We start from the raw sequence: 12774 nt of genomic DNA, 5'->3' as shown, positions 1-12774 counted from the left end.
GAAAGTTACTCCTGGAGAATAAGGAGAATGCACAATAGTTTGCCAGTATGCCTAATTCATATCTTTGTGTCACTGTTAGAAGCTGGACTTTTTTTAAGCTGTCTAAAGATCTTCTCCAACTAAGATCTAACTGCAACAGTAATTTCAACTTCATTTGAATGGGAACATGGTTACTGCATATCCAATAAGAGTCTTTCCTTTGCAGAACTCTCTGGTGGTGTCCCATCGCTGACTGTGAGCCACAGCTCTGGTGAGCTTTTCCTGCAGCTGTCACAAAAAGTTAATGTTGCAGATCGCCGCTGGCACAATATTAAAATTATAAATGATGGAAAGGCAAGTGTAAATATGGCACAGGCAGTCCTATGTAAGCATTAATTCACGTACCTAGTTATTCCTTCCAAATCCTTCCTCCCTTCTGTGGAACTCAATTAATCAATTTTCCATCATCTCTGAAATGGCAGGGGTAGAAGTTTGGCAGTTCGAACATCCTCTTAGTCTTGAAGCAGTGAAGCAAAACAAGGCCTGGAGAAGTCTGATCCAGTTATGAAACTGGCCATGCTATTTCCTTTCTTTAGTTATCTTGTCTGCTGCTTAGACAACAGAGTTGTGATAATCCAGAGGCTAAATGCTTCCTGACGTGATTGGGTGAAACATTTGTACTTTATCTGAGTGAGAAGCCCTGCCCCAGCAAGAGACTTTAGATGTGTAGCACAAAGGAGGTAGAGGCACTTTTGTGTACAGGGAATATCTTGCTGATACAACACTGCTGAAGGCATCTGCTAGGCTCCTCCTTCTCTCCCACATAAGACAAGCCAAAGGGCAGGTCAGGATATGGGATGCAGCCTGACAGACCTTCTGCTCTGTTAGGTTATCTCTCTGTGTTCTCATCTTGCAGAAAACTCCAAGAATGTCCTATGCTCCCTCTACTATGCCAATGACTTGTCATGGTCATGGCAGAGTTAGATTTTTCTTTTAGTTACATGCCATGTGCAATAACTTTCCAGATTAATATGTGGAGTATTTTATTATTTTAACAAAGTTTCCTGCACTGTAATTGCTAGTTACTGTTCTATCTTCTGAGAAGCGAAAGAAAATATGGAATTAAAATATATGCATGTCTCTGGATATAATTGTTTTAAATGATGCCTTTTTCTAGGAAGTGAAGCTGATTCTTGACAACTGTATGAATGTCTCAGTTAGAGACAATGGCAGTGTCACTAAGAAGATTTCCCAAATGGATCTGTCTGCCTGTGAAGCCTCTGGAGAGATTGTGGGATCTCAGAGGTAAACAAAAAACAAACAAACAAAACCAAACAAACAAAAACCAAAACCAACCAACCAAAAAAAAAACACCAACCAAAAAAAACCAAACAAACAAACAAAAAAAAAAACCCACAACCCCCTGAAACACAACTAGTCAAAAGAGCTACAGAAAAAGGTGAGGGTGGGGTGGTGAAATCAGCCAGGCTGCTGTATTTTGCATGGCACTAATTCTTTCTTTCTCTCCCTCCTCTCCAGCAGTGGAAAGCTCTTCAGTGGCCATCAGCCCCTGCAGCTGGGGGGAGTTAAGCAGACCTTGCCTTACCGTGACTCCCAAAGGCACTTCAGAGGGTTTGTGGGCTGCATACGCAACGTCATCGTTGACAGTAAGGTAGGGCCACAGAGATCACTTTTGGCTTTACTGCTAATTGTAAGCACCTCCTGTGATGGTTTTCTTTGACCTTTTCCAGGTCTATGATTTAGAGCACCCTGCAGAGTCACTGAACAGTGCTCCAGGCTGTGTCCTTATGGATGAAATGTGTCAGAGTGGTGGGATGGCCTCCTGTGGCACCCATGGCAAGTGTGTTGGTGGCTGGGATTCCTTCCACTGTGACTGTTCCCCAGGATATGCTGGACTAGCATGTGAAAAAGGTACTGCAAGTTCTAGGGAGAAATTTGTGGTGAGGATTTGTGGAAGCAGCATCAGACACTCTGTTCCAGTGTTCAAAGTCATACTGCCATTACTGAATGGAATAGAATAACAACACCATGCTGTACTCTGGGAATTATTTAGATCTTCAAAGATGTAAAGATCCTACTAATTCTTGTTAATTAATATCGCAGATGAGGGTTATGTTTAGAGCTGCTTTGTTTTGCATGGTAGGGAAATGGTCAGACAGGTTGTTTTGTCATTTTTATCACCATCCTTTTTCTCAGTGGTGAAAAGGGAAGTATTCTGCATTGTGCTTTTTTCCTCTGCTCACACCTATTCCAAAATGAAGTTTAATGAACATATGAAACCTGTGGGCATAACCCTCTTGTTATCTTCAGACCCCATTTCCCATTTGTGAAATGGTGATAATTGCATTTACATCTGTCATTAGAATGAATTGCGAGTTGAGCAATTCCCCTAGACCACAGCTGTTGGTGTATGTGGGGGCATAATATCAGGCTGCCTGCACCAAATGTGTTATCCTGTACAAAGCCAGCATGAAATATGTATCAGAGAACAAAAGTTTCCTGTGGTGGATAATGAAAACCTCTGAGATGTTGTAAAAAAGTGGAAAATTTTAGCACAATTCAAAAACTTGGGAAATAAATTATTTAACTCCTAGTAGCCCACATCCATGTTTGGGGTACAGGGGATATACACTTGAAGTTGCCTTTGTCCCCTCTATCTTAAAACCTTCATCAGCCAAGCAGGAATCAGAAGTGAGTGACAGATGCTTACTGGGACTTCACCTGCCTCTAGGTACAAACAATGTGGTTGATCATAACAATCTGTAAAGAGCACCAGTGTCTTGTAACTCTGGGGGGTTTTGTTGGAAGAGAATTGTCCCACTCAGTCCTGTAGTTTGAGCTACAGGTGAGGATGAGGAGCAGAGAGCAGCTGGAAAGGAGTGCTTACAAGCTAGTGCTGGATCAATATGTTGGAATTCATGAACAGGACAATAGTGCATTACACATATCCTTTCAGCTCAATGCACTTAATTTTCCTTCTTGTATACAGAACAATAATACCCTATGCAGGCAGCCAGACCCTCTCTTTCTCCATCTGCCACACAAGACTTAAAAAGCTTGACTGTAAATCACTCAGTGGAAGCCCTGTCTGTCCAATGAGGGGGAAGACTGGAATTGTAACTGTCATGGTCTAGGCCTGGAGCATTCACTGTTTAAGGTGTTCAAAATGACCAAAAATTTGGTTAATAGAATTAGGCTATTTGTATTACAGACAGATATACTGGTTTATAAACATCTGCCTGGATTCAAATCACACTCTGTTGTGCATTATTTTTAAATACTGCTTCATTAGCCCAGCTGCTGTATTGGTTCTACCCCTCATTACTATGGGACAAAACAAGGGCTCAGAAAGCAATTGTTCAAAATCTGTAAGTCATATCCTGATGTAACAGAAAAACTTTGATTGGCACCAGCTTCTTCTAATATATTGGGCTGCAAAGTGCTGGTGTCCAGCTGGTGCTTTATGCATGACTGTGACATGCTCACAGCAAGGAGCAGACAGCTGAGGACAGGAGTCACTAGAGCATCCGAGGAAAACCCATGCCTGCTCATCAGCTAGAACCTGTAGCTGCAGAGACAGTGAACAAGAAAGAACTGGGTTAAGAAAAATGATGTGAGGGGGAAACCTAGAGGAGAAAAGAAAACATGCTTCAAGAAAGGAAAGAGAGAAGACAAACAGTGAAAGGAAAAGAGAGTGCAGAAATTAAGTCTCTTGATCATTTGATATTTCATGTCCTGGGAACTAAACTAAATGCCCCAGGATGAGCTGGGTACTCTTTAGATTTCTACTTCCACAGCACTGACATTTGATGAGCTGTTGGTGACCCAGTGTCTGTCCTGTCTGTTAACTAACTTGAACTATCTCTTTATCTGGTGAAAAGAAATTTCTTTTTTTTCTACTAAGCTTGGCCCAAAACAGATCTAGAATTGCTGTCAGCTAATGAGACTGAAATAGGTGCCTGCTCTGCAAGAGCATCAGGGCCTGGGTGTTTGATTTCCACAGAAGTATGCAGTGCAACTTCATCAAACTCTGTGCTGGACCCTGGGTTCCTCAGAGGGATAGGGAAACACATAATTTCAGTGCATTTTCCCTAGTTAAAAGAGTAAACACTAACTTAGTCTCCCTGTGTAGTTAAAAAAATCCTGTGCCTTCCCTGAGGCTTTCTCTTGTGCCAAGTGAAATGGGAAGTAAAGTGCATACTTTCTAACAGTGGGGGGTTTTAACCATGGGAATAAACTACTGAAGGAAATATTTTATTCTTTTATTTGGTTGGTTTTTCTGGGAGTTGTTTGGTTTTTCCATTTTTCAGATCAACATAAGCTACTTTACTGGAAAATATGCTTCAGATTTAAAAAAAAAACAAAATGATTTGGGCACAGTGTAGGAGTGATGGGGTAGAACATTTAGCTTGTAACAGGCAGACTGCAAGAGATAGTATCTAATTGTCCCTTTCCTGCCTAAATTCTGAATCCTTAATTTGTTGGTTTTCTCTTAATTCCCTTTGAAGTGGGACAGAGGTTGCTTTCCATGATGCTTCATCGTATTACCAAAATTCCTTAAGTTCTAAAACTCTGACATTCAGAGCTAGTAAATTCTCCAAGAGCAGAAATCTGAGGGAGCAGCCATTTCTGAGGTTTTCACTTTGCTTTTGCGTGCTGTGCTCAGTTCTTCCAGAGTGGGCGTTTGGAAGGGACAGCTGGATCCATTACGAGCCAAGGAGCACCCGCAGCACCCGCAGCACGCGCGTGCAGCTGCTGGTGCGCACCCGCATCTCCCACAGCACCCTGCTCAGCCTGGCCTCTGCCGACGGCAACAGCCACATCCGACTGGAGGTGAGCAGAGCTGCTCTGCCTGAGGCTCTCAGTTTGTCATGGAGTACCACAGCGAGAGAAAAACACGCAGTTTGTGGTTAAAGACACTTGTTCTGTCATGTAAAAAGATCAAGAATTTTCCATATGAGGGTAACTACTCTCATTTGTGTTGTCCTTCTCAGCATTACTCTTTGCAATCAATTCTAGTTTGCACTGCCCATAAAATGTCCATGTGATGCATGTGAATGAAGAACATTGTTCTGCTTGTCCTGCTTGCTTTTTTCCCTTGGCTTCTCTCTCTCCCTGTCTGTCAAACTTGCCTCTACATTTTTGTTGCTGTTGAAAAAAGCTGTGTGGACTATACTAGCCAGAGAGAGGCTAATTATTCTAATTGAAACAGGAGGGTCAGCTGGGAAGACTTAGAGGTAGCTATCAATAGGGAGAAGACTGATTTTATAAAGAGTTCATGTGAGTTAAAAGAGTGGCCTGTAAAAAAAAGAGTTGATAATTCCTCCACCTGTAGTTTTCTCATGGTAACTTTTATCTGGGAATAAAGCACTTAAAAACAAGAATGCCATTTCCATTTTAAAAACTGACGTCCATTTCTTGAGGCAAGACTGTGTAATAACATTTAGAAGTGCAATTCTGTTATTAAAGGTCTTTATCATCTTCTTCTAGGTGGTTGAGGGTTTCTTTAGTGTTAATTTCAGTTTGGGGGACAACACCCACTCTTTGAGAATGAGAACATTACGTATAAACAATGGCCAGTGGGTTCTTCTGACCATGGAGCGCTACAACAATGAATTTACCCTGCGCGTTAACAGTGGCGGAGGGGATCAGGAAGTCACCTCTGTCTTGGGTGTGAATAGATGGTTTGAAATGGATTGGGCAAGCATCGTGCTAGGAAACCGCCTTCCCAGTCATTCAGAGAATGATTTCCAAGGTAAGTGATATGGTGGATTCCTAATAGGGGGGAATTAAAGCCTGAAAGTGGCATCTTTGAGTGTATTGGATAGTCTACAACCCAGGTAAACAATTCCTATATGGACTACTATGCCCTTCCTTTACTGGGGAATATCAATGTTCAACCCTATGTGCCACTGTATCTGATTCTATTGAAAGCATGAGATTTCCTGTAAATATAAAAAAAATAGCACTTCAGTTTTGTGTTTCATAGAGTCATAGAATAGGTTGGAAGAGGTCCTAAAGATCATCTCGTTCCAAGCCCTCTGGCGCTTCTACCAGATCAGGGTTTCTCATGCCTCAAGCAGTGTACTCGTGGTGTGATCTCCTGTTTTTGTCTTGGAAGGATCTAAGGAACAGGCAACGCAACTATTGGCAGGAGGAGAAAGAATTACAAGGCAATTTGTGGTGCTCTCTTCATTTCCTGGAGTTGCATGCTGAGACAGATTGTTGTTCAACGAGAAGATAGCTTTTCCCATTCTGTTGCTTTTTACTCAGCCCCACTTTTAAGATTATATCTTCAATCTAGATTAATTTAGTGGAGCTGTTCTGATTCACAGCACCATTCTGCTGAACTACAGTGCAGCTCTCCTGCAGAAGTACTGTCAATCTGTAGATTGACCAGAGCACAGTAGACATATTTTCTGTCGCTCTCCTAAAATAAACCTGAGGAGTATAAGGATATTTTTAAACAATGTTTTAAGTTTTCTTCAATGCTTTAAATTCTCCCACTTATGTGCTGGGGGCAAGGCTTGAGGTGGGGAAGAGGCAAACAGAATGTGCTCCTGTGCTGCTCCTGTGCTTTTTTGCAGGCTGTATGCGCGATGTCCGGCTGGACGGACAGCCACTCCTTGTGGAGGGCAGGAGCACAGAGTTTGGACTGATTCTGAGGCGGCAAGGGGTCACCATGGGCTGCCACTCCAGTGCCTGCAGCAGCCAGCCCTGTTACAGCCCCTTCCTTTGTGTAGACCTTTGGAGAAAATACGAGTGCCGGTACATGAAGCTTTTATTTTCATCCAGGGATGGCTGGGAAGCTCTTTCTTTCCACCTTTGACCAGGCAACTTGCTTCTAATAGTGAAATTCCCTGTAGCTGCTGGCCAGAGAGAGACATTATGAGAGCAAATTCTTCTTTCCATCTCATATCCTGTCATGGACTAGACTTGCCTTCTATGCAAGTCTGATATGCAGAAAAATTACTAATTACTCCACCTTTTTTTCCATGGTGAAAAGATCACCAGAAGGCCAGTGAGAAAATTAAATGGCCTTTAATAAAAGGTGGATTGCAAAAGCTTTGGTCTGTCCTCTGTATGAAAATACCAATATAGTGTATATATACATTTATAGTGTATATATACATACATACATGTCTATAAAAAATATATATTTTTATAAATATATATGTATATTGCAAATACATATTTACATATATTTCTTGTAAAGAAGTTGAAATTAATCATAATTTGTATGAAACAATGAGACTTTCAAAATTAGATTGTCACAAAACTGGATTCTAGAATTGGCTTCCCAGGGCCAGAGCCGAAGCCCAACAGCTGTTATCCTACACAGTAAGTTTCTTGGAGAAAATCTGCTATTTAAAGAAATAATTTCAAAATATTTATTAAAATATGCAAACCAAAATACAGGCATTTCTGTTTAAAAAACCCAAACATAAGTACACGCAGGACTGAGAGGAAGAGTCACTTGAATTCTTGGAATTCAGACGAAATTTGGCACTTGTGAAGTCTGATGATTCTTTGCTAGTAGAGGCTGTGAGATTGTTTCAAGTGTGCTTGGGGACACTCCATTCTTCAGACTGCTTCTGAAAGAACAATATGAAGTCTTTGCCATTTTTTCAGTCCAATTTTTTCTTTAGATTGCAGAAAGAAATCTGTGACCTCACACTATACCTCCAGGGCCTCTCCAATTACATGCAAGAAGAAATCAATCCTAAAAGACAAGACGAGTCATTCCACGGTCAATGATATTTCTCCCCAGGGTCCAAAGGAACATTACTAAACTTATACCACATGCTCACTAGCTCTCTGCCTATTGATCTCAGCTGTCCATTTTCTTTCAGGGGCTTTGATAAGAACATGAATTGAGAAAAAGGGTTAGTCAGAAAATGATGGCTCCCTCATTTAAGGAAAGAGTGAAGCTCTTCTGCATATCTTCTCGATCAGGAAACCAGAACGTGTGTTCATGTTTTCATAAGTCTACTAGCTCACTAAGTTAGACTCTCCGTGTATTTCAAACTTGCAATGTGGATTTGTGGTTTGCTTGAGAATAATTAAACTTTACTTTAAGAAACATTAACATACTTTGCACAAAACAACATACAGCTCCAGATGCTTTGCTTGCCTATAAGATGCCATCTGCTTTGGTTGTTCAGGTGCCCAGCTGGGAAAGTAGAAGTGACTGACACCCTTACAGGGCTCAGACACTGTACCTCATCCCCTTGTGGACACTGGACCTGTAGGAATGGGGGTACCTGTGTGGCTCAGTCCCAAGACAAGACTATCTGCCAGTGCCCTGAAGGTTACAAGGGAAGATGGTGCGAAATTAGCCAGGTGAAGGCTGCAAGACCTGTTGGACTAAGCTCTGGCTCTATTCTGGCAATCAGCATGTGCCTCCTTGTCTTCCTAGGTAGGAGATCATGTACCCTTTTTCCTTTTTTTAATCTTGTACCTTGTTCCACTGAATTAAGTCTGCTTTACCTTTGAGTCTTGTGATCAGTATTTTGCCTTTTCTGGAGATCACTGTTTGAAGAAGCCAAGAGACAGACATCAGCACACAGTTACAGTTTACTTGCTTTGAGGACAGTTCTAGCAAAGTTAGGACTTTTCCAGTCACTTACTTTCAATCCTTCTTAAGTAAGAGCTTTCCATCTTTGTGTCCAACTATGTGTGCAGCTACATCCATGTGAAACCCCCACCTGCCCTGAGCCCTTACATTTATAGTAGGTAGAACCTACAGCTACATATGCTCTTCACATATTAGGAAAGAAGAGAGATCTAGAAAGTTCATGGTCTTAAAAGGCAAGCCTCATTAAAAGCATGGGCACAGAGAGATGTTCACTATGTGTCCTTTTTCAGCTGCACTTTGGCTGAAAAATTAGTAACACCATAAATTAATAATACCATAAAACTGTGTTGATAAACTGCACAGACATCTCATAATAGCAAAGACCCCAGGATTATATTACACTTGTAACCTTCATTAAAACAGTGGTTTACTTACTTTGGGTATCTTATTTACTCAGGATTGGTGAAAGGCCAGAGATTGGCCAAAATGCCTTCTATTTAAATGGATTCCTTTAGGTAAGTAAAATACCCTTTTAATGAAGTTTATGATGTAATATACATAGATTATTCTTTACATTCATGAATTTTAGTTGTTTGTATATTAATAATACTCATTTCTTACCTACAAATTTAGTTGTCAAATTAAGAGTTGATTTAATATCTCAGGAATTATATAACTACTTGTTTATCATGCAACATATCTTGTCATACCTCATATAACAAGTATGTGTCTTTATTTCTTCCAGCACTCTTGGTTTCCTACACAGTGTGGAGTCAGTGGGGAAGTTCAGGGTTTCGGAAAGGAGGAATTTACCACATTCCTGAAGAGCGTGAAAGCTGGGAGGATGTTAGAGAAAATGTCTTCAATTATAATGAAGAAGGAGGTGGAGAACGTGACCAGGTATGATGCAGCTTCAATCCAGCTTTGCAAATCCAACATCTCCTCACTTTCCTTTCCCAGATCTTTTAGTTAACTTCTTATCAAATTGGATTTTTTCTTCTTCCTTTTTTACCTGAAATCCTCTTAAGTGGGAGGCTTCTATTTCAGCCCCGTCTGTACCTTTAATGATGCTGGTCATGTGTGCCCACTTTCACGGGTGGGCTTTGGACACCTCATTTGTTGATTTAGCTCAAAATTATCATTACACAAAGGGATTTGGTATGATCTGAAATTAGTCCTCTGAAGTAGGCACTCCCTTCTTCAGCTTGTAGAAAACTCACAGAATTGAGTCTTGTGATGCCTTGTGTTGTAAAACATTTTTTCAGTCAGTTTTCCTTTTGAGTTGTTTCTCTCTGATATTTGCATTCTCTTTGTTTCCAGAATGCTTACAATATAGATGAACTGAAGAAACCTCTCCATAAAACTCCCTGCTCCTCCTTGCGAGCAGCTGCTCCACACTCCAGGACACCAACTGGCCCAAAAAGAGACTCCCTCCCCAAATATGCACATCAAAAGCAATCAATATCAGCTGTTACCAGCATCCCAGACTTCAAGGAATATGTTTCTCAAATCGTACGGGATGCAGACAATGATCTAAAGAGTCTTCCAGCTGACACTATTCATTTTTACTGCTTGGAAGGGCAATGCTCTCTAGCAGGGAGCCTTAGCTCATTAGATTCCATCAGTGGGGATGAAGATCTGAATTACGATTGCCTCCAAGAGTGGGGGTCAAAGTTTGAGAAGCTTAAAGAACTCTATTCAGTCTCAAATGAAAATTTATAACCAGAGTTAAATGAACTTGACACATTGTCATGACATATGGACACTACTTTTAAAATTGCCCTTTTTTATATATAAGTTACATCAAGTAACTGACGTGATGCAAGTTTTTGGCTACAATAGCATGATATACTCACTTTTCCCAGGAGTGATAATCTGAATAATCTTTTTATATGCACTCTACAAAATTATTTCATTATATAAGTGCAAAGACTTTTAAAGCATGAATTTTCTTGAAAACTTTGGAATGTAGAATAGCTATAGAATAGTATTATAATATCCTTTTTTATTTATGTAGACCACACTGACTTACTAGAATTATCGTGGATGCAAGAACTTGAATTATTTTCTCCCTAGTATTAATGTGAAACCTATCAGGCAGGTAACAATGCATAGGGCATTCTTTTTAAAATTGAATTAATTTTAGACTGTGAAATAATTATTACCAATGTTAAATATAAAACATTTACAATTTCTGGTTTCTTGTCAGCTTTTATTATATCCTCCTAAACTCTGCTCTTCCATGACATGACACACACCACCTCACTCACAGGCTGCCCAACTCTATGGGACTTTTCCTGTCTGACCCTTTTTCTAACTACCTGTACCAAGGGGAAAAGAGTAGCAAGATCCCATCTGTGAACATGACTTTGTGACAATTTTACACTCTTAAAGGCAGCTGTAAGACCTGGGAAAAGTTTATTTTCAGTAAACTTTTATGTCCAGCTTTGCTTTTCATATGGAACCCTTCTTCAAAGTGTGGAGCTGGAAAACAGAAGAGCTGATAGCAAGTGTGAAGACAAGACAGAAGGATATCCAGGCAAATGTTGGAACTGAATTCTTTCAATCAGGACAATCATTGTAAAAGTTAGGATCCTCAAAAGAGAAAGCATGGGAAACTTAGCCTCTACTCCTTTGTCTCCTCCTGCTCTCCAAAAAACAACTGGTTTTAGAATGGAAAAAAGGGAATCAGAAACTTCTGAAATCTGACATTGACTTGAACACTCACCTCTGTGACCATGGGCAAATCACCTTGTTCTTTCCCGTTCTCTCTTAACTCTTCTGAAGCTGGGGCTCCCCTCTTGGGCAGCTCCCAATGCATGGGGTGATGTGTGAATGTTAATGGGTGCTTACAGAGTGCTTGTAAGCTCTGAAGCACCAAGGGGTTTTTAACTGTTTTCAACTCAGTGGGATTTTTTAATTACCATGATACTCAACATTTGTTTTTTTATCATAGTCTTGACACTTGCTTTGATTTATTATTGATGTTTTAAAATTAGATCTTTCATCACTCTTCATCATTTTACTTGGCATAAAGAATGCAAATGTAAATTAGTTTTGTACCTAGAGGGAAGATTTTGATACTATTAGAACAAATAGTTTAGATCAAAAATAAACTGAACAAAAGTACCATGTGAACAATTTGCAGTCATTTAAAAAAATTATTTGTGTAAATGACACTAAATTAGTAGTATTTATTAGAAAGATTTGGAGAAGGAGTCACCATGAGCCACTCCTTCATGCCCAAACCTCACATGGCTGGGCACTGATCGTTCTTATGGAGTCATAAAAAATAAATAGGGTGCATATATTAGCACATAGCAACATATTGTTTAATGTAAATTTTTTCTCCTTTCTAAAAACGTGTAGTGTGGTAAGAAACTACAACATTTCTTATACCAAGGAATATTAATATGTGATTGCTGCAAATTAAAACTGCTGAGCCACAGAACTTCAGTAAGGTGACTCTTCCAAGTGTTGAATTCTTACAACATTTTAAGTGAAAGAAGTGGATATACATTTTTATTGCTCTTTTATTAAGTTGCCTCTTCTGAATTTGGTATCAAATAAAACTTAGCATAATTATTGGTAAACTGTCTCTTCCAAAAGAGACCAATTTGAACAATGTGCTACAAATCATGCTAACAGCCTATGATCTCCCTGAGGGTTATTTTGTAATTCATATTCTGAAACTGAACATTTTACATTTGGATGCACTAAATATCAGGAAAGCTGAAGCAGTACTTAATTTTTTCCCTCAAAAAACTGAACATACAAAGTAAATGCACAACAGAAGATAAATTGCATTGAACTCAGGACATGTAATGGACTTCTTTCCTCATGGCAGGTGAGAAAGAAGAACCTCTATCTCTATCCTCTATCTCCTTGGGTCACTTATAGCAAGATGCAGAATGCTTATAGCTGAGAGTGCACATGACAGCCCCAAGAGTCATGTTATTTGCCTGAAAAGTATGGTCCAAACACTTCTTGAACTGCCAGGCTTGGTGCCAAAACCACTTCTCTGGGTAGCCCATTCCACTGCCCAACCACCCTCTGGGTGAAAATTTTTTGTAGTACTGTAATATTATTGTATGTAATCATGTATCTATATTGCAAACCTCCTGTACAGACTTTGTGAACTCTTCTCTCTAAAACATTAGAGAGACCCAGGTAATTTACTGAAATAGATAAAAGCT

General features: G+C 40.0%; 1 protein-coding gene across 1 annotated transcript in view; it reads left to right on the top strand.

The window, feature by feature from the left end:
• The window catches only part of LOC102064664 (neural-cadherin), a 55866-nt gene extending 43786 nt beyond the window's left edge, over nt 1-12080 (top strand). The window contains exons 24-33 of the mRNA XM_005479704.4: nt 206-333; nt 1157-1284; nt 1519-1651; nt 1731-1911; nt 4667-4833; nt 5491-5755; nt 6588-6768; nt 8166-8419; nt 9324-9478; nt 9899-12080. Coding sequence (XP_005479761.3) covers nt 206-333; nt 1157-1284; nt 1519-1651; nt 1731-1911; nt 4667-4833; nt 5491-5755; nt 6588-6768; nt 8166-8419; nt 9324-9478; nt 9899-10300 — 1994 coding nt within the window. The 3' untranslated portion in view covers nt 10301-12080. The remainder of the gene's footprint in view (nt 1-205; nt 334-1156; nt 1285-1518; nt 1652-1730; nt 1912-4666; nt 4834-5490; nt 5756-6587; nt 6769-8165; nt 8420-9323; nt 9479-9898) is intronic.
• The last annotated feature ends 694 nt before the right edge of the window (nt 12081-12774 follow it).

This window comes from Zonotrichia albicollis, chromosome 1 (genome assembly GCF_047830755.1).
Source record: "Zonotrichia albicollis isolate bZonAlb1 chromosome 1, bZonAlb1.hap1, whole genome shotgun sequence".
NCBI lineage: Eukaryota > Metazoa > Chordata > Aves > Passeriformes > Passerellidae > Zonotrichia > Zonotrichia albicollis.
Note: the sequence above shows the minus strand (reverse complement) of the source record. Positions and strands in the feature narration are given on the sequence as shown.